Raw genomic sequence first — 22353 nt, 5'->3', positions numbered from 1 at the left:
ATTTGTTATTGTAGGGTGGCAGGGTATCGGTCGCTCATACCTAATTGCACAAGTTGGCGTCAGGTACGTTCATTGAAGAGCGGGAGGCACCTACTGGCACATACCCAGTGAACCACGTTGGCGTCAAAGAGGTTCATGGAAGACCAGCAGAGACCGAGTGACCCATACCCAGTACAGCAAGTGGGCGTCAAAGAGTTCCTTCTAACGGCGATGGCTACCCAGTCCACATGTCGGCGTGAAAGAGCTTCGTTGAAAAGAGGCACATATCTCCACACTGGCACATGGTGCCGCAAGTTAATCCGATGATTGGCTTCGAACCCTGTTACCTCAACACAGCATCCCGGTTCGCTAAACAGTCGACCATAGACTACCCAGTGACACAGATAGGTGGAAAAACGGTTACAACCAGACATAAATATAAACAAAGAAAGAAAGAAGGAAAGAAAGATAGATAGATAAATAGATAGACAGATAGATAGATAGATAGCTGCCCGGAAAGTACGTGAAAAATCATAATGCTAACGCAGTAAAACGCACGTGTGCTTACATTCAGGTGCTTGGTAAAGAACCACAGATGGTCATAATTAGGCCCCAGTCCCCCCCTATGGTGTGAGCCATAATTATATTGTGGTTGTCGCACGTAATACGCCCCGAATACAATTTAAATCTTGCTTTCATTTCGAGATATTACACACCATTCCATGCAGTCGCATGGCATTTTACGAGCCAAGACGTAGGACACCGGTAAATGAAGCAGTGTTTACCGCCCTAAACACACATGACCGTAAATGAGGTGCTTAGCAGGAAGAAAAAAAGGATAATAAAACATGTAGTTCAGACACTCATTGATGGCAAGTTCACTGCGTGTAGCCTAGTTTATCGGCTATCTTTGCGCATTACATAAATATGCGTGCGTTTCACGAAGTTACTTTTATTTCTCTATTGTGGGGGTCATTCGTAGGTGTACATCATAAAGTGGTCCTTTTTTATTCTCTCATTTGTTTGGGAAGTCTGGCATTACGGGGAAGCCACGGAAACAATTTCGACAACCATCCACGGCGAGATGGAAAGCTGGCTTCTTGACATGTTCCCTGCTTGTGCTCTGGTGTCGCTTCTTCTGTCACTGTGGTGCCTGTCGTGGTATTACTTGCAAATTTACGAATTTGCTCAGTTACCTGCGTGGAACATTCTCTGGGTAGCCAGTGGCCCGCGCCTCTGTAGTACACGACTTTTGACGTTTTCAACCACTCCTGGTTATACTTGGCAATTGGAGACATAATGAATGCATCTTTCTCTGCCCAAAGAATCAGAGTGGAAACGTTAATCGTTTGGTACGGCAGTTTCCGTAGTTGATTACTGTCGTTGTTGAAGGCTCGGTAGTAGCTTATGGCACCGGTCAGCGCACCTTGATTGAGAAGAGGAAGAAAAAGAAACTTGCTAAGTTTCAAGGAAGACGCAAATAATATCGTATGTAAAGTGTGAAAATATTTATCACGGATGCCTAGTTTATTACAGTTTGTTGAGCCGGTCAGTGAAACTGCGCTGATGATCTTAAGAATGCACGCCCGTATAAATGGGAACGAAGGCTATTTGAGTGTGTAGTATCCGTATGAAGCAAACATGCAACAGGCGATTCTTAGGTAATAGTAATGATCATTTTCACCTCCGTATCTGTCGTACTCGTTTATTCATCCAGACTGGTGCAAGCCCGTCACCTCAGTCGTTTGCAGAACAAGATACGAAGTAAAAACGAGATATAAAATAAAAATATACTGCAGAACTGTAGCTTTTGGGGCCACTCATATTTCGATTATTTTACGATTTGTCAATTCTATGAAACTCCAGGAGAGCACGAAACTTAAGGAAACAGTAAAGTTATGTGGTCGCAAGATTTTAGACGAAAGATTACACGAATACTTCGTTAGTTACAAATTAAATTCTGCATAGCGCGAGTACCTCATTTCCATAAGCAGAGCCGGATGACATTTCGAGGTTGACGAGGGCTGGGTTTTTATTGATATTCTGCTTGGTATCCGTTAGGTGCCTACAAGTGCTCGTAATATGACCACCGATTTTTAATTAAAATTAGGTTTCATCATATCTGTTATTAACGCCGTATAGCGAGATTAAAACTGCATCATCCTTGAATTGTAAGCGAGATACAGTGTCACGGTGTAACCAAGGGTAGCGCCGGACCGAAGAAGACGAATTGACGTGTAGAGGTGGAATTTGTCTCACCAGCCATCTTGTTTATGTATCGTTGCCTCTCTTCTATATATAGTAAATACAATTGTATATGTGACTTCGGAAACGTAACAATATTTTCGTCTTAGTATCCAGCCTTAATGTCAGAGCTCGACACAGTGCTTCGGATCCTGTTCTGGCGAAAGACGAAAAGTTCGTACTCAGTGTTTTCTACTTAGCATAATAACATAAATAAATAATAAGGATGCTTGCAGTCGTGTTTATCTTTAATATTGAGGAATGGGTTCGTTAAACATCCTTTTTCTTTAGCGAGGCAAACGCAGAAAGGAGTGAGATGTATTGCCAGGGATCATATTTTAAAAAAGGCAATTGTGTTCAAGAGAGGACCTATTATAAACTGTAATAAGGAGCTTACGGTAATCTCTTGAGGCTGGATTCTGGCAAAAGCACCCGAGTGTATACCACAAAGGAGCGGTAACTGGACTGGCGGGACGCGTTAGCAACCAGTACTTTTCTGCTTGTTCGAAAATGCACAAAAGAAATTGTGCATGCGTGTGCCTAATGGCTGGCCTCTATGGGCAGTCGCGCGTCATGTAACATCATCGCTGGCGTTACATAAAGCAGGAAAAAGCGGTGGCTTCAAAAGGCCCTGGAGAGAGCAAGTGACGTATTATTCGAGGTTGTAGTGTTCCCGCTATGTGTTGCGGAATAATATTCGGCTCGCATGTTCAACGTAGCATGGAATATTCATAAAGAGTGTTTTGTCACTGTTTTCGATCAGGGTTTTAGTGCCCCTTGAGTTAATTCGTCTATGATGTGGCACAAATGTACCAGAGTATTCTTCCATGTTTTCGCATACAACGATCCTAGGCAAAATATACATACCATCCCTCGAAAACATGTACTTGTGAGCTTCTGTCTCGTTTTCAGTGAAACCTCTGTGCACTTTATCAAAGAAGTGGAAATCCCACATTATCAAATACTGCTCGGGAACAACGGGGTGTCGAAATGGAAGTTGGTACCTGCAATAAGAATATGAAGTGGTTACATAGTACAGGCTCTACCACTGGCTGTACGTCAACCAGTGATACTTCCCGGGTTAGATTTTGTACGCATACATAAGTATACCCAATGATGTTAACGGGGAACAGTCGCCGCCGTAGCACACTTGGTAGTACACCGAGCGCGTAATGCAGAGGTTGTGAGTTTGTCTGCCACCGGTGGCAAGTTGTCTTTTCGGCCAAACTAATTTCGCTTTAGCTTATTGCTACATTTCAAATAAAACGATATATACGTTCCCCTATACTCCCCTTGGCCTCATTATCTGTGGGCTTCGTGTGGTTGTGACTAACAAAAATCGTGCCCCTTTGATCCCCTTCTTGTTCAGGCATTACCTCTGACACGGCCGCTGGGTAAAAAAAATAATTACACCATCTTCCCGTAGGGGAACCCTGAGTAGTATGCGAAGCAGCCATGGGGTCGACTCAAGGTAGTTTTATCAGCTGTATAAACTTGGACATGCAGCAGCACTAGCAACGCGCAGAACTGTTGTCGACGCCGTCGGCGTTTTGCCCGCGTTCGCACCTAACGCGCGCGGCGTTGGTGACTGTTCCCGCTGCCTCTGGGGCGCCTACCGTCGCGCCTCTAACCTAAGCTGCTTCGCATTATCGCGCGCGGAGCCGCAGGTGTTGCTATTCGTTGCGCAATCCGGAGAGGAGAGGAGCGTCAGAGAGGAGAGGAGGAATGCTGAGAGGAGAGGAGATGAGACAAAGAGAGGAGGGGGAGGAGGGAGGAGAGGAGGGGGAGGAGAGGAGATGAGACAAGGAGAGGAGAGGATGGGCAGGAGCATGCGCATGCACAGTAGGGGTGTGGACGCCGCACGGCGGAGGGAGGGAGTGACATAGCCCCGACCATAAGATGCTTCGCATCTAAAAAAGGTGCGGCCTGCCGCGTGCATCGAAAACGGTGTGATCCGCCGCGGGGCCACACGTCGGGGGCTGTTCTCTGGCATCGGCATAGCAAATACGTCAGGAACGCGCTTGGAACGCCGTCGCGCGTGCAAGCCGACGGGTTCCATCGCCGATGACTAGCGCCGTTCGGCCCAGCCAAGCGGCCTACAATGCAACTACGGCTGTCACATTTGCTCCCATTGCAACGCGCCCGACGCTGCAGGCCGCACCTTTTAGGGGCGAAGCTCCTTAGGGTGTGGGTCTGTCCCTCCTCTGTAGTAGTAGTAGTAGTCGTCGTAGTAGGTAGCCACGTCTACTTTTATGAAAAAAAAAACTCCGACAGTTATGTCCGTAGCGCGGAATCGAACCAGGGACCCCTCGCTTCCGAACGCGCGGCGCTAACCACTACGCCACGAAGCGCACATAGAAACACGCACACACGATGACAATAAATACCCAACATTAACGAAAGACTGCGCGTTTCTACCGCGTTTGTGCTAGCGCGTTACGACCCGTGTAAGAAGCTGGTGTAAGACACTGTGTCCTCTCCGCCTTACCCCCGTATTCATAAACGCTGATGGCATCGGCAAACGCGGTGCACGTTCCGGCATGTGTAAACGGCTGCGTAAGACGCTGTGGCCTCTCCCCCTTACTAGAGAGTACTGCACGTTTCTAACGCGTTTGTGCTAGCGTCCCCTTAAGCGGGAGATGGTGCAATTATAATGAACGGCGCTGTTATAAAATAGGAATGACGTCACATATGGCGCGTGTCATTGGTGGAAGTCAATCGTTCGATTTAGTGCGGCGAGACTGGGCGAATTACACGGAAGATTCACGGTTTACCGATGATTCCCTCCGGAGCTTCGCCCACTCATCATCATTCACCCCGTGGATATGCGGTGTTTTTTTTTTTTATCCAGCGGCCGTGCCTCCGAGGTCACCTGCCAAACGTCGGCTTTAAACGATCTACCGCTCCGAAATCGCTCAGTTGCATGTCCTAAAGGGCCCCTAAACCACCCAGAGGTCGAAATTTAGTTTTGGTGCAGTTGTGCACGAGTCTACAACGAACGCGTAGCCGTGAGAATTTTTCGATATGATGCCGTTATAGCGGAGTTACACGCGTTTGATGATCGAAACGAGGCTCTCGCTGTGTTTCGCTCTTTCTGTCGCTACTCTTCTCGTCGGCTGGTCACTCCTCCTTGCCGAGTACTCCTCCAAATGTCACGTGACATACTTCATCGCCAACGCGCTTCTCAAAACACTGTCCACTTCCGGTTAAGTCACGTCCACGCTAGCGGTACAGTGGCTAGAATAGGGAAGTGTGATTACCGCCCGGCGGCTCCTATGGCAACCACCGTCGCCGCTTGTGATGCATCCGCCAGGGGGCGCTCGCACTCGTTTATACGTCAAGCTGCGCGCCCGATACGAATTGGTTCGCGAGTTTCTCCCGCTTTCTGTTGGAAATTATCGTGCGAAGTAATGTTTCGTGCGGTGCCGACAAGTGCTCAGGGATGAGCCGCCGTCAAAGTCGCTGTTTTGTGCCTGTATGCACGACTGGTTACAAATCGTGCAAAAAGAAGTCGCTCTTCGGGGTACCGTAAGACGAGGAGACGTACAGAAAGGGGCAGCGCAACATACCTCGGGTGGACGAGCCACTCGAACGAAATGCCGCTTTGTGCGAACTGCATTTCGATCCGCAGTTTGTATCGCGTCACTTTGAACACATCATCAGTGGTAAGATGGTGCGCCTGGAAAGGAGCAGGCCATTGCTACAGCCGGATGCGATACTGACGATCTTTCCAAACGTCCCCAAGTACATCTCCAAGCCAGTGCCTAAGAAAAGTAATCTGAAAGAAATGTTGGACCCACAGTTTGCACCTCCACAAAAAAGAAATAACGAATCGACGTGGCCTCACCCGACACATCGGATGAAGCACCCACGCTTGCCGCCAACTCTGGATTACCAAAATGTGATCGTGCCTTCCAATCAGTGGGGTAAGCACGTTTTTTTCTGAAACTTCCCTTTTTGTCGCATATAGCGTCTGCATACTGGGGCCAATCATGAGCTTGCTTCACGCCCAAAAGCTTGTGCTGTTTCGTTGCGGGGACAGCATGATCGAGCACTAAGTGTTTGTACGTGGTGTCGAGCTCTCACTTGATGAGCACTGCGATCCTCCATACCTCCTAGAGGCTGTTGACAGCATGTAGCTCTGTTCTGACGCTGGGCGGTCGGTGGAGTTCCCTCTTGCGCGCAGCTCCAACATGACAAGCTGGTATGAAAGCCTCTACCCCACGAAGTGCAAGGGACTTGTAAGTGGCCCTGAGAAGTGCTGCATCGCCTCCAAGTACCACAGAAGGCTATTGCTCAACCAGAGGTGTCGACCTAGGCAGCTATAAAGCGTAAGGAAAATTACGCCAGGAAGCTATAGGCAAGGACCCAAGCTACGGTGCGCCGCCTAAGAGCCAAAGCGAAAAGCTTGGACAGGCTCTCGCGCAGCAAAAACAGGCAAATCACGCGATTGAAGAAAGTGCACTGCAGAAAAAGATCGAGAAGCTCCCACCCAAACAGAAGGCAGCAATCATGCAGTGCTTTGAAGCTGCAAAAATGATCAATAATTGCACCATATTTTGCTTATAACATACCAGTTTTCAAGAAATCTTGCAAACGTGAAAATATTGAGCGAGCCAAGGCAACTTTTATGTAACATAATCATAGGTGCATGCCAATTAAGGGCAGTTACACATATTTAAGTGAAATCCGATTGCATCTTTCTTTAACGAACAACTCGGACTCAATTCATCTTTGCAAGCAAGAACAGTTGTTTTCGTTCAAGCGTGCGTTTATAGACAGTAATTTGGCGCGTAAAATGAGACCGCAGTGAAGCAAAACTCGAGGCGTGTCCGCGCGGCATCCGAGGTCAACAAGCCAAGACGGCCTAGATCTCGCTAGCAAATGACGTGTTGTACGGGAATTTATAGGGCGCATATGTCGCTATAATGTTGCTGCGATCTTCGCGAACACGAGTGGCTGAGCAAGATGTGCAATTTGAGGTAAAGAAAAGGAAATTCGCATCGCGAATCGGGGCGCTTATCCGGCTAGTCGATCGTCGGGCCTCGTCGGGCGACGTGAATACAAGCGTCAGCGCCGCCTTGCGGCTGCATCTGAAACGCGCACGCAAGCGGCGGGGCCTTCGTCACACTTCCCTATTCTAGCCACTGTACTAGCGGCAAATATACCGACGGCGAACCGGCCTCCAGTGTCGTAGAACGTCTGCCGTGCGAGAGGTGTCAAAAGTCGACGGCAGTTCGGCCGGCGCACCGCCCGCAGCACGATCGACGGGCCAATCGACGAGCGCGAAGCTGCGCGCCTCCGCCACCGGCGACGAAAACATCGGCTGCAGCTTCTGTTCAAAGCAAAATAGTGTCCGATAGATAAAGCGATGTATAAATTGTACACTTTATGAAAAACGATATCCACTGTCAAATGTTAAACACGAACGAGAGCTCCGATACTTGTCGAGCTCAGCTGCAGTGCACGGCTATAACGACGGGAGATGACAGGCTCGGTTGTGCTCGCATCGCAGCCGATGGGGCGGCTAATATCAGCGTATTTTTCTTCTTTGTGTACAATTATTGCGAAGAGCGATAACAACGATAAGAAAATATTGCGGCTTGTGAGCGTCGGCAATTCATTCCGAAGTGCCGTCCGCTTTAGCTTTGAAGTGAACCGGAAAAAACCTGGCGACGATATCGGCGCCGTCGAGCGCAACGTTACTAGACTAGCTTCTCTAGTAACGTTGGTCGAGCGATCAGCGGTGGTGAGGCTGCCGCAGAAATGGGTCCCGGTGTCATCCTATCATACGGCAAGGAAATCTCGCCGTTCGCGATCAAAACCACCGTCGAACGGCGGCCCGCGAATGGCAAACGGCGTGCGGTTAGTTACCGTGCCGATAACGCGGACGGGCCTTAGCCGCGACTCAGCGCTTCTCGGCTACCCGCTGTTGCTGCCGTGCCAGCCCGTGTTCATGCGAAGCGTGCCGCTGTGGACCCGGTGTTGCGCGCACGTGTAGAAAGGCCGACACCGTCGGACTCTGTTCGCGCAGCTAATCAGACAGCTAAGCACGACTGTGTTGAAACGTGACCAATTTGGCACTTGTGTTGCGGGCTGTAATTACCGATTCGCAAGTGCATACAAGCGAGCAACACGACGAGGAATAGCAGGGGTTGCGCGTACCTGCTAGCAGATTAACTGGAAGTGGTAGGTTCTTGTTCGACCAATGGCCATCGTCACCGCCGTTGACATCACCAGATGCACCCTGCTGACATCGGGACGACCGCTGGGGATACCGGAAAGGCCAGAAGGGAAGGACGGCATTTTTTTTGAGGCGCGCCCGCGGCACGTAGCGCTGCAGCGCTTGGTATCGTTGATTGTGACGGCATTCTTAACTGGATGCGCGTGTTTACTTGAAATGTTAAAAATATTTCAGGTGGTTGAGGGGCCCTTTAACAATACGAAAATATTCAAACCTTACAAAAAAGTAATCGAATAATGTCCCAGTTGATTCGGCCCTCGTATCAAATAGTCACTCTTTGAAAATCTACAAGCTTTACGAATATTTTTCGAATAGTTCAAGTCGTTGACTGTGCACAATCATATGTTAAAAAATTCATTAAAATGTGACAACTTTCATCCCCCTTCACAGAGAGCATTAAGGAACTCTGGTGCTTTTGTAGAGCTCTCTGCGTCTCTTAGGGAGCCAGACGTTTTCGGCTCAACCACAAATGATCCCAGTAAAATATTCTTTATGAGTGGGACCCGGCAGTGGGTGCCACTGCCGGGCACGGTGTAAGAAGATAGGTGTTCCGACGGCGCGCCCGCGCTGGGGCGAGAGAGCGGCCACTTCATGTGACCGGAAGTGAGCGCCGCCGCTATAGGGGCAGCAGGTGTTGAGGAGGCCTTGGAGAAGCGGCGCCACAGTGGATAATTTACGACCTCCGTCAGCATTTAAACACCCATACCCAAAGATATGCAATTTTTCGTTATTTAGACGCCAAATCCTGAGCAGGTAGAAGGTTTCATGCCACTTACAGTCAAAATACCGTCATTTCGAACACGAGAGACGCGTCGTCTGCTCGAGCAGACGGCACGCTGCACTTACCACTGATCGCCGCGTCGGAGTCAATCGGAATGTCGGCTGAAATATAAAGGGACGTTCCTCCAACCAAGTAGAGTCGTTTTAAGCAAGCGAACGACATATATTCATCCAAATAAAGCAATTCTGCCGCGCGTGCCCATAAAAGCGCCTGCAAAGCGAGCGAAAAAGTGGCCCCCAGAATAGGTGCTGCCCCTTGCGGCAGCGGCGTGCGTAGAGTCACACTAAGTGGCCGCGCCTCGCGCCGCCGTCGGATCACCTTCCTTTTTACACCGTGCTGCCGGGTGCCGCAGATGACACGCATTTCTGGCGTAGTCGTGAAGGTATACACAGGTGGTAACGGGCTCACAAAGCTGCTTAATACATTACCGCGTATGCCTAGCGAGACACTGCGCTGCTGTGCCGCCTACGACCGGTGTAGCTTTTGCACATTCATGCTCCTTCCTCATCGGAATTGATGACTACCCCATATGCGACCACGGTCGACACCCGTGAGCAGACCATCCGTGAGGTGACTGCCTTTACCACTACACCCGCTTTGACATCCAACGCCGACCTCTTCGAAGCGCGCTCAGCCAAGTGGACGGTCGATTGTTTATAGAGGCAGAGAACCTGGGCGCTTGTCCTCGCCGATCACCTACCTTGAAAGCTATGCACGCTTTCATGACTTTTGTAACATCAACGGACCTGGAAAGACTCTTGGCTATGACACCGTGTGCCTGAACTCTGGCATGTGCCACGTCCTCGCACTAACTATGCCTTTCAAATGTTATATCATCGCTTATCACGCCTGTTAAACACATTCATACGCAATAACATCGATGTCACTTCCTGCCCTGTTTCGCGGTTGTTTGAGTTTTTCAGTGATATTTAAACATGATCGATTTTTTTCACTGCTTTTGTTTTCTCACGTGTAAAACGGCGATTTGCTTGGCTTTTTTTTTCGTTTGTAGTGTTTCATTTTTATGGCATTTTTTTGCTGGCAAATAGTTCAAGCCAACATTTTATTGCATTCAAATGTATTGTTTTTGTTGTCGGTCCTTAATTAGTGCCTGTGCCTGCCGCTGCTGCCCTCAGACCGGGTTTTAAGGCCCGTGAAGTTGCCGTGTGCAACGTTTTAAAGCGAAGCTTTGTACCTCTACCAGCCGAGGGTTCGGTCGTGTCCGTCGTTGTAAGCAAAAAACGATCCCGACGAACCGCTAACAATTGCAGGTATAGCAGTATAGCTTACTTGAATTCAGGCATTCAGCGTACAACTAAGCACTCGTTTTCGCAAGAAAAACCACAAAAACAAGCTTCAAAGTGATGAGCCAACATGATGGATGATAAGGGCTGCGGGCAAACAACGGAAACAGGCTCGGCACGGTCCGTAAGATTAGATTGCAGCTGTTGCAAAGCTTATGCAGCTGCTTGAAAGAGGGTTGACGTCATTCGAAACCCTTCCAGCCTAGTAACTTCTTCGGTTCATTTTCTAGACTACCCCACTATGGGTAGACCACGGAAAGTAAGGACGGCAGAAGAAGAGCGTGAAAAATCAAGAGCGCCGCAGTCACCGTGAGGGTGGCGTAAAAAGCTTCGCTTTCCAACCACCTTCACAGGGTGGATTGGCGGGCAATTTTTCCGTAAATCCCCCATAAATTGTATGTTTATGAAAATAAAGGCAAATTCAAATACTACTACGCTGTGCGTGAACTTTCTCTCGTTGGGTCTTCTTTTTGCTTTCAATCCCACTTCCCCTTTCGCCCATGCAGAGTAGCCAAACAGACGTCCGTCTGGCCTTACTTTGTTTCGGTTGTCAGCCGGCATTTTTTTTGTTCCTCTCTCTATCACAGTGTAGTGTTTTATTTGCACATTTCTTTAAATGTATAACCGCTGCAGCGGGTCAGTGACAACTGCGCCCTGCTGCGCAGCAAGAGGATATGGCTTCCTTGCCGCGCTAGCGCCTATAGACGCTGGATGCAAAACCGCTGGTTCTTCCGATGTGGCGACTACCTACGCTAAAGGAACGGACACTTTTCTAGAAGTGTTTTGTGTCAGCGTTATTTGTAAGCTGTCGCACATAGAAAGGAATCGGTGCTTGCGCAACAGCTGCGGTTGCGTGAAGCACTCAGCAGGGTGCATGAGGAGTGCGAGAGGTTATGATTGGAAACAGTTAAAGGGCGTCTTTAGTGGGCGAACCCTCCGATGCTATAAAAATTGACCCATCGGGCAATGCGGCGTCCTTGTGTTTGAGAACAGTGCTTTTGGTTAGTCTGCTGGTTTTGTATATCATTTTCCGAATTCAGCGGCAGCTGCAAACCGCCCAGCTTAGCCACTACAAGAAGAAAGGACTGAAAAGTGTATAATTTTGCAAGGCGTAGCTCTGAGCTTCACTAACGAGAAGAGCAGCCAGGTTAAGTTGTGCGTGCCAGCGTTCGTGCTCTTCCAAAAAAGTAGCTCACAACCTTTGGTACCTTCTCGGTGAAGCGGCTACCGGTGAGGCGATACGGCCACATGGGTTTATCTGATTAGTTAAGTTAATGTTTTAACTGCGCACAAATTCGCTACAGGTGTCTGTTGGCTGTAACTTCTTTGCAGATTTTATGCCAACACACTCGTGGAAATTGCTTATTATCTCCGAACTTTCTTGGCAAATATAAATCTAAAATTGTATATTAAATGTCTGATGCGGATATTATTTGCTTTGTGTCCATTTTAATTAATCGGTTTTTGCACTATCCCTGGAGAAGTTGTAGAATATGGAATACACTTGAGAAAAAAAAGAGAAGATGCGGATTACTCTCAGCTGATATCACCAATGTAAAACATAATGCGACATGCGGATCCTGCCTATGTGTTCCACAACTGTTGAATATGCATGGTTAACTTTGCTGAAATCTGATAGGGCTGATCGCTACTTATTCACTTGAGGCATGAATTCGCTCTTAATGCTGAAGACTTTATTTTAGAGCATATCTCACATCTTCATCACTCAATAGAAGTAGAAGCAGAACACTTTAATTGAGCGGTACGAGGGTCAGTGGGTGTATGGATTGCGCTTGCATTGAAGGGTTATGTTCAGGATTAGGGTAACTTATTGGTATCAGCTGGACTCACTTCTATAGAGCAATGAAAGAAGATACGACTCTGTAAGACCCCGTGCTAAGCGTAAGATCTTGCTTTGAAGAATCACCTCCTCTCAGGTTCCACGATAATAAATGTATCCAACTGCCAGTAATAAGGTTTTCTACCTCGCACTCAAGTGTAGTGTAGGCACCGGCATAGAAATGAACAAAAAGGTGCGTTCTGCAAGTGAAAATTTGAAAAAAGAGAACCGGCGTACCAGGACATTCTCATTTGCCTCACGCTTCGAAAGAGTTGTTTTGCAAATGCCATTGGGTGCATGCCGTTGATGATCACCATCCCGTCTATGAAAGTTTCGTATAACGTCGCAAAGCAGAAGCTGATCATGCCTCCCCAGTCGTGACCAACCAGAAACACCTTCCTGCTGTGGTTGTTGTCTGCATGTAAAAAAAAACATAGTCTTTATAGTTGCACACTCTTACGAAGATTATTACAGTATTTCTCTTTAAGCTTACCTGGGGTTTTCGTCCTGAATCTAAGACATCAAGTAATTCACAGGAAAGGACACAGGTAAAGTAAAGGACACTTTCTTGGAAGAAAGTGCTCACTTCACGATGCCACAAAATGCTATGCTCGGCAATCAGCACCGTTTCGTTTTAGGTAGTGGTACTTGTTTAAAAAATACTTCTCGCTTGTGAACATTCCCCTTCATTCCCAAAAATGAAGGGGAATGAGTGCAAGCCGAGCGGAGGACATGCAGTCTACCGATTAATAAGAAGAGCTCATTAATACTTGGTGATTACATTCCCTGTACATTAGCATACGTCTCCAGGTATCATCGGACTTCCAAGAAGAGGCGCGACCTTTACCCGCCGGGGTGACTCAGTCAGCTAAGGCGTTGCGCTGCTGAGCACGAGGTCGCGGGATCAAATCCCGGCCCCGGCGGCCGCATTTCGGTAGGAGGCGAAATGCAAAAAGGCCCGTGTGCTTGCGTTGTAGTGCACGTTAAAGAAACCTAGGTGGTCAAAATTAATCCGGAGCCCTCCACTACGGCATGCCGCATAATCAGAACTGGTTTTGGCACGTAAAACCCCAGAATGAAGAGGAGGCGCGACCTATTTATGCCGATAATGGTAGGGCATGGCGTTCAGCAATGCCTACAGCTTGCGCGTATGAACGGCAGATAAAACAGCCTGTGATCACGGTGGTGAAGAGGAAACTATCACCTATATTCTGTGCCATTATACACCGTAACGTGCACAGAGATGCTCACTTACCGCTGTGCTGAAGTTCGACGATCGACCTCTGTCTGAAGAGACACAACAACATATACCTGACTCTACGTCCAATCGGAAGACAGTTACAGCAGTGTTGTGCGTTTTGCGATCCACTGGACTCAGTGAACGCCTGTAGTATTTCCAGATTTTTTTTCTGCATGATGCTGTCTACTTTTTAACCTTCTTTTCCCCAACCAACGTACATGGTGCCAAACCACATACTTGTTTCTGGCTAACCTCTCTACCTTTCCACTCTCTCGGCATCTCGCTCTGATTGACAAATGTCAAACGGTGTTGGACAATACTTCTTGCGCGATTTTTCCGCCGCAGTACACCTCAGTGAATTAACTCGGAAATTAGTTCACTGTGCGAAATTATGAACCCATCTTTAACACATTTACTGCAGTGATGTGTATTTGCCACTGCAATTAGTTTAGGACAAGTGCGAAAATTATGAGATATATATTTTTGTCTCAGTATCGGTGTCGCTTATATTTTTTTTCAATTGTGTATATAAACGCGTCTAGTCAATGAACATTGGCTCTTCGTGAATGTCTCCTTCAGTCTTTTCGTGTTGTTTCCGGTGAGCTAACCAGTAAGAAGAGAAACAGCGTGTTGGAAGACGACTAACAACAGTTTTGAACACAAAGCGAGAGCAATAATAATGATTATTTGTTGGTCGGCATTAGTAGTCTGAGTGACTTGACCCAGAGACACAAACAACGAGATGTAACAAGAGAAAATTTACGCTATAGCACTCACTTAGGTGTTCAAGCAATCCTTTTACATCTTCGATGAGATTCAGCATCAGGTATTGGGCGGTGTCCTCAGGTCTTGTAGTATTGCCATAGCCACGCAAATCTGGTGCAACAACGCTTTAGAGGGAAACAAATACAGAAACGTATATTGAAATACTCAATATAAATGATGATGTAACAAAACTAAGAACTGCGATGATCTTAGTGGTGCTTTCAGATCTAAATCAACAGGAAAAGGTCGAAGAACGAATTCATGCACCGAGATGCAGTCTCAATGTCACAAGTGACGGGAGCTGGTTTGTGGAAAATGTTTTTGGGCGCAGTCAGTTTCGCAGGCGAGATCTTTTAAGCGTGCCTCTTCTTGATGTACAACTACGGGTTCAGTTTTGTGGAGAATAGTGGGCGAGTTGCCTGACTTGAAGATTCTTTTAAAATTGTTATTTTCTTCGTTCAGTACCCACCCTTGACGATTCTGTTTGTTCGCACTGCCGTGCTGTATTTTTCATCGCTTCCTTGTTTCTTTCATCACTGTCGATCGTTCAATCTCTTAGTTCGTAAAAACCCGGATGACATTCTGCTGCTTCCGGTGGCAGCTGCCAGCAAGTGTCTTCTCCTTCACAGTATTATGTTTACATTGCGGTACATCATGTGTTAGGATGTGTTTCGGGGTATAGGCTTAGTTGTGTCAGTCAGAGACGCCTCCGAGGGCAGCAAGGACGGAATGGCAACAATCACGGCACACATATATTCAAACACACACAAAATGCACGTACAAGGGCACATGGCATGGGGGCAAGCTAGACCAAGCGTCCCTACCAAGCGTTCAGAGCGACTACCACAGCGGACTTACAGTTTGGCTGGCCTTGCGTCGCGCGATGAACGGCACCAGCGGAGATGGCAGGTGAGCCCGCGAGACTTTAGGAAGTCTTTAGGAGGTCCCCTCGAGCATCGACGCCGGACCGGGTCCCTCCGACAGCTGGTGTGGTGCGCCGCCCGACAAGCCGCACGAGCGGAGACGGCCGGCTTGCTCTCGCAGACTCTTGTTCGTCTGCTGGGTGACAGGAGCGGAAGACGAATCGTTTAGAGGTCCCCTCGTGCGTTGGGAACTCGACCGGGTCAGACCGGGCCCCTCCGACAGCTGTTGGCCTCCCGAACGTTGACGTCCGACCCAAGCCAACGCGTCTTACTTGTTCCGCTTCTCAGCTCCGTCTGCTTTTCCGACATGGCCCTTCTCCTTCTGTAGGCCGCTTCAGCCACGCGTTATTTGCCGATTCGCTGAGCACTCTTGCGTGGCACTTGCTCATTCGTAGGCGTTGTTCTTCTTTATTTTTCTTCCCTGTACGTGCGACACCAGCCACCTCGTGCTTCCACGCTCGAGCGCGTGCACAACCACGCGCAAGGTACGCTCCCCCGGCCACATCGTGACACTTGGACCAGTTTAAGGCGCCGACTCGGCAGGCGGGCTAGCTATAGCACTACATCATTTATTCGCGAAATATATTGCGGAGTGCGATTTGGGATGGATGCACCTGTTCCGCAAGGCGAGGAAGCGTTACTCGGAGATTTTCAAAGGAAGGATGCTGGACTTTCTGGATTTTCGTAGAAAACGCAGAAGTGGGCGCGGAGCTACCTTGTCCGGCTTCGTCTTCCTCTGACGTCCGTGTGCCTCAAACCCGCTTGCACCACTCAAGTACTGTGTTGCGGCTATGCGTTGCATCGCGACCTGAGCTTGAAGTTTAGATTGGACGCAATATTCATGAAATCGTAAAAGCACTCCTAATTTGCTAGTCTTACGAAATTGTTGGGAGGGCTGGCAGGTATGTAAGTGTGTTTTGCTGCTGTACTTTCTAAATGGGGCGGAAGGTTCAAGTGCGGCCATGCAACTAGACTGTGAACAAGCAGAATTAGTTCACACCTGAAGGGAAGAAGAAATTGAGAGTTCCATTAGCAAGGTCAATAAATGCTGATATAAATATTTACACCAGGCAAAGTTAAACAAAAATAGACGAGGTAACAGAAATTGGCACCTCACCAGGGAATGCTCGTTTGCAAATGTCAGCCTGTCGAGAGAAAATGCATTCTATCATCATTTCATCTCCATTGACGTCATACGGAACCTCATGGCGACGGCGACGGCGACGGTGACGACGACGGCGACGCCGACGGCAGAAATCTGCTTTGGAGTGTCCATATAATTGCTATCGCAATAAAACGCCCTTTATATAGTGTGTACAAGTGGAAGGCAACGACAATGTTTAATGCAGTTCACATTCTTGGCATGAGAAAATACCACCATGAGCACGACCGTGCCTTATAACTTGTTGCTTTGTATGCTATGGAAAAAAATAAGTTTGATGTGTTAAATAAAAGGAAAAGGCAACTAGTATATTAAAGATGTATGCAGGTTTCGTGTGCGCATTGGTGCAAAACTAAATTAAAGAAATTTAATAGATCGCGTGCCAAAATGGGTACATCAGAGCGTGACAAAAAGAAAGCAGGAATGCGCCGCGACTTCTAGTGAAATTGGGAATCAAAATGGCTACTCACCAAATTTGGCGGTAAATAGCGCTCAAAATTTTGGAGTTGTCACCACCCTAAAAACAGTGCTTGCATGTAGGCTCCCTAAATATGTAGATCAAACAGTGCCATCTGTAGAACGATGGTAAAGCGGCCAAATTTGAAGTTATGTTTCGTTCGGCCTGTTGTCAAGAAAAGTAGACGTCATTGATGGAGAATATTTTTACAGTGAAGCTGTCAAGGGCTCAGTCTCTGATGGTGCTGTCTGCGTGTCGAAAATATTTGGAGGAGGCTCAAGCTTCGCCTTCGAGAGTGGAACGTGATAGCATTAAAAGATCCGTGACTGTTTCTCACACTTCCCGGCAACTGCCGCTTATGTAACCGTAATATTTACCGGGAAACGCTGGCGGTGAACGCTATGCACGAAGGCGCGCGCGTTCTGGTACGAACGCGACCTCTTTCGTGGGCCAGCCTCCTTTTATCGTTTGCCCCTTTAATATTTCAGCCTGAGAAGGTTTAACATAAAAGGCATGCGCTGTCGGTGTTTTGTTTCATGACAATTGTTTGTGGGCTGTCACTCTCAAAATTCCGAGGAATAACTTTGTAAGGAATGGAAGACAGAGTGGGAGCAACTTTAGTGGTAAAATATATTTAGAGGGCTTGCCTGGTTGGGGATGATTTTGTCAGCCGCAGGTGGCATTGCCGACGCCGACGCCAGATTTTCTGCGACACGGGGCCCTAGACGCTATCGCGTTAAAACTCTCATTGGCCGTGTGCTGTATCTGCGAGTGAAAGCGCGCGAGGGACGCTCCCTTTCACGGGAATGAATGAATAATTTGTAGAGAGCTATACGGAGTAATGATATTAGCTTTATCAGCTGTATAAACTTGGACATGCAGCAGCACCGGCAACACGCAGAACTGCTGTCGACGCCGTCGGCGTTTTGCCCGCGTTCGCTCAAAATGCGTGCGGCGTTGGGGACTGTTGCCGGAGCCTATGATATATTAAATAGGCACTTGGTGCCGCAGCTAAACGTCGCCTCCCTTTCCTCCCCCCCTCCCCCACGGCCTCTCGCGCGACGGAAGAAGACGCGTTTGCTCTACATATATGGTGATTGTAAAGGAGGAAAGAGACGCCTACTTCTGCAGCCCTTAAGCGAGCACGGCGCAGAAAGCGCGTTGTTCTCCGCCGTGCGTTCACTCCCCGTGAAAGCGCGCGCCCCTCGCGCCCTTTCACTCGCACATACAGCGTTCGGCACGCGGCTACGATTTCATCTCCATTGACGTCATACGAACCTCACGGCGACGGTGACCGCGACGCCGACGGCAGAAATCTGCTTTTGAGTGTCCATATAATTGCTATCGCAATAAAACTTTATTTTCACAAAGGAGGTTTCCAGGCTTAGGTGGAGCCCTCAGTCCAGGGCCCCTGTGGCCTTTGCCATCTTGCGAGCGCTGTCGATCAGCTTGAGCTGTTCTTCAGGCTTCGAGCAGGATAGCGCAGCCTCCCACTGCTCTGTTGTTGGTGTTTTGTGTACTGGCGCTACCTTTGGTTTTATTGCGATAGCAATTATATGGACACTCAAAAGCAGATTTCTGCCGTCGGCGTCGCCGTCGTCGTCGCCGTCGGAGTGAGGTTCCGTATGACGTCAATGGAGATGAAATCGTCGCCGATATGATAAGTGGTTCTTGAGGGAAAGGGAAAGGTTGGCGCTATCTTCTGCAGCCATTGAGGGAGCACGGCTCAGCGCCAAAATCGTCGCCGCGGTGGTAAGTGGTTCTTGAGGGAAAGGGAAAGGTTGGCGCTATCTTCTGCAGCCCTTGAGGGAGCACGGCTCAGCGCCAAACGCCGTATGCTGTATGTGCGAGTGAAAGGGCGCGAGAGACGCGCGCTTTCACGGGGAGCGAACGCACGGCGGAGAGCAAACGCGCGTTCTGCGCCATGCTCCCTGAAGGGCTGCAGAAGTAGGAGTCTCTTTCCTCCTTTACAATCACCATATATGTAGAGCAAACGCGACTTCTTCCGACGCGCGAGAGGCCGTGGGAGGGGGGGGGAAGGGGAGGGAAGGGAGGCGACGTTTAGCTGCTGCACTAAGTGCCTATTTATATCAGAGGCTCCGGCAACAGTCACCAAAGCCGCACGCATTTTGAGCGAACGCGGGCAAAACGCCGACGGCCTCGACAACAGTTCTGCGTGTTGCCGGTGCTGCTGCATGTCCAAGTTTATACAGCTGATAAAGCTAATATCATTACTCCCTATAGCTCTCTACAATTTTGCTATCGCAATTGATGCTTCGCCTTTCAGGTGAAACTGCGACAACTTTTTTGGCAAGTCCATGTAACGTGGTAAAGCGTCGCGTGTTCCCCGCATAGCGGGTATTTATTGTCATGTGTTGCCGGATAGATTTTGCTGAGTAAACTCAGCTCCAGGCAACCGAGTGCTCTCTACTAAGGTCTTTGTGGAAGGGGGGTAGATGCTCCTTAGGGCTCTTTGGTTTTCTAAAATTGCTCCATAGCGTCTCGTGACTGTGTCCGGTTCCCCGTCGTGCTGCGCCCCCCAGTTGGCGTAGTGCTCGGGCGTTGGCGTCGGCACGCTGGTTCCCTGTCACAGTCTCATGGCCTGGTGTCCACGTAATTGAGCATCTCGAGAAGGTGATTTTTCTCGTCTTGAGTATGCGGATGGCCACAGTAGATATGCGTCCACTGCTGTACCTTCTGCACTCTTCTTGCGAGTCCGTAAGTATTTCTGCCTCTTCGCCCTGGTGGGTGATGGCGAGTGCGATTCCCGCTTCCTCAGCCTCGAGGATGTTGCCTTTGATCGAAGCGCAATTGATTTCCCTAAGCTGGTGATCAACAACGCTGACTACCGCCCCGGAGTGTTCTTTGTATGTGGTCGCATCGGACGTATAACACGTCTTTTCTCCGCGCGAGATATCTTTCGTGTGCTTGGATCTTGCCTTTCTTCTGTCCTTGTGTATTTTAGGATGCATGTTTTTTTTGGTATCGAGCTGATCTGAATGATCTCTCGAATATCCTTAGGTATGCTTTCCGTGCTGTTAATTTCTCTGCTAGCATCTCTCATGCCCAGTATCTTCAGCGTGTTCCTGCCCGTTGGGCCTCATTTCTGCGCCTCATTTTCTGCGCAAGAAGGTGAGCTTCGATGTGTTCGTGCACTGGGCTGTTTATGCCCAATTTAAGGAATTTCTCTGTCGAGATTTTGACCGGCAGTCTGAGAGCGCAATTTATAAGCTTTCCTGAGCATTGCCTCTAATTGGTTCCTTTTCCTCCTCGAGCGGGGTTTGGTAGGGGACACTGTATACAATCCTACCTGACCAGGAGGGCCTGTACTAGCCTACATGTGTCCTCTCCTTCATACCTCATCGTCTCTTTGAGATTCTTGCGATCATCCTCGTGGTCTGCGCTGTGGTGATTGCGAGCTGTCTGATCGTGTGATCCACACGACAGTTGCTTTGTATCCACATGCCAAGGATCTTAACTTGGGATACCTCCGGAACCTTCTTCCCCCCTATGTAGATGTCTATGGAGTTTTGCAGATTGTATCCTGTTCTGTAGACTCTGAGCACTTCGGATTTCTCGGGGAGCATGCAAGTCCGCAGTGTTCGGTGTATGCGTGGATTGTATCTGCTGCACTCTGCAGAAGATCTTGTTTTTCTAAGGATCTCCTGGTCACCCAGATTGTGACGTCGTCTGCGTAGATGGCATGCCTGAGTACTTCATTTTTTCGAGCTTCCGTGCTAATCCGACCATAACAATGTTAAAAACTATAGGAGATATCACAGAACCTTGCAGTGCTCCCTTCGGGGGCATGTTGAAGGTGTCAGTCCTGATGCCTCCTAGATTAATGGTGGCGGTTCTGTTACTGAGGAAAGATTTGATGTAGTTGTGTATTCTTTGCCCGCAACCAATGTTGCTCAACTCCTCCAGCACAGCTCTATGACTTACATTGCCGAAGGCCCGCTTTAAGATCGAGCGCAAGCACGATATTTTTCTCCGTATTTCGGGATGTTAGTAAGCACCTCTTCCTTGATCTGCAGAGGATGTCTTGTGTTGAGAGGCATTTTCTGAATCTAAACATAGTGTGCGGCATGAGCTCGTTATCCTCCAGTGAGTCTCCAACCTCTGAAGCATAATTCTCTCGTATACTTTTCCCAAGCAGGACGTTAGTGAAATGGGTCGCATATTTCCAGGCAGGAGTCTTTCTTTCCGGACTTCGCAATCATTACTATTTCCGCATGTCTCCAGTCGTCCGGGTGGTCCCCCGTTCCCAGTGTTTGATGACGAATTCTGTAAATCGTTTGATAGAGTTTTCGTCCAGTTCCTTATCATGGCGTTGGTGATGCCATCCTTCCCTGCGTGGTGTTCTTTGTGGCAGACATCACAGCATGTCTGACTCTTCTGTGGTAATGGGTTCATTTAAAGCGGGATTTACTTCACCCGTGTATGCCAAGTTGCAGTTGACGTCCTTTGTATCCCCAGCATAGCGCTGCTTGATGTCCTCTAGCATTTCCGATCTGTGCTTGGATCGGTACGCGACCGTTGGGTCGTCTTACGATTTTCGGACTTGGTCATGGTTGGGTCTATAAGAGCCCTTAGCAGGGCCCATGTCTTTTTCCAGCCTAGGGTCACCTGTAGCTCGTTGCATTTTTGGTCCCAGTTGTGCCCTGAGGGTTCTGTTGCATACTCTTCGGCTTGTCTCGTGACCTCGACGATCTTAGTCTGAGTTTCCTGTTGTGCTTCTGCCGTTTCCATCTTCTTAGTAGCCAAAGTTGGGCGTCCCATAGGTGTAACAGATGCGTATCCCCTCGGGTGTGGTTGGTGGTGAGGGCTACCTCTCGGGATAGCCTTTTGCAGTCTGCCTTGATTCCTGCGACCCAGCTCGTAATTCCTGCGATCTCAGGGTCTTCGGACTCCGCCCTAGTTTTTCTATAGGCTACCCAGTCGGTGAGCCTAGCCTGGCCAAGTCTTTCCTGATCGGGAGGGTTTCAATCTTAATGCGCAAAATACAATGGTCGCTGCCGAGCGTTTCCCCGTCATTTTCCCATCGAGCATCCCTTACACCTCTGGCGACTGTCAAGTCTGGGCATGAATCTCGGTTGATACTGTTCCCCACTCGCGTGGGTTGGGTGTGGTCTGTGATGAGACTGATCCTCTGCAATCCGCTTCTCTGGCTAGATCCCTGCCTTTTTGAGTTTCCTTAACAAAGCCCCAGCTTTTGTGCCAGGCATTAAAATCCCCCAGGATGACGAGACCCTCCTTGCCTGCTGCTTGTTCGGCCTTGCGTAGCAGGTAGCCAAAGTTTGCCTTCCTCTGGCTGGGTGGGCTGTAATTGTTGAGGAGAAAGATGCTTTCTTGGCTTCTTTGGAGTGATGATTTCAATAAAGACGTGGTCAATGTCCGTTGCGTCGATGTCG

General features: G+C 48.7%; 1 protein-coding gene across 1 annotated transcript; it reads right to left on the bottom strand.

The window, feature by feature from the left end:
• Window positions 1–960: 960 nt before the first annotated feature.
• Window positions 961–21691, bottom strand: LOC119458942 (epoxide hydrolase 2). Its single transcript, XM_037720798.2, has 6 exons — window positions 21493–21691; window positions 19634–19733; window positions 14410–14522; window positions 12630–12807; window positions 3091–3227; window positions 961–1405 (listed from the first exon to the last, which is right to left on the bottom strand). Exons 1-6 carry the CDS (start codon window positions 21689–21691, stop codon window positions 987–989), a joined length of 1146 nt encoding a protein of 381 aa, XP_037576726.1. The 3' UTR covers window positions 961–986.
• Window positions 21692–22353: the final 662 nt, after the last annotated feature.

Source organism: Dermacentor silvarum, chromosome 7 (assembly GCF_013339745.2).
Source record: "Dermacentor silvarum isolate Dsil-2018 chromosome 7, BIME_Dsil_1.4, whole genome shotgun sequence".
Classification (NCBI taxonomy): domain Eukaryota; kingdom Metazoa; phylum Arthropoda; class Arachnida; order Ixodida; family Ixodidae; genus Dermacentor; species Dermacentor silvarum.
The sequence above is the reverse complement of the archived record's forward strand: the minus strand, read 5'-3'. Positions and strand labels throughout refer to the sequence as shown.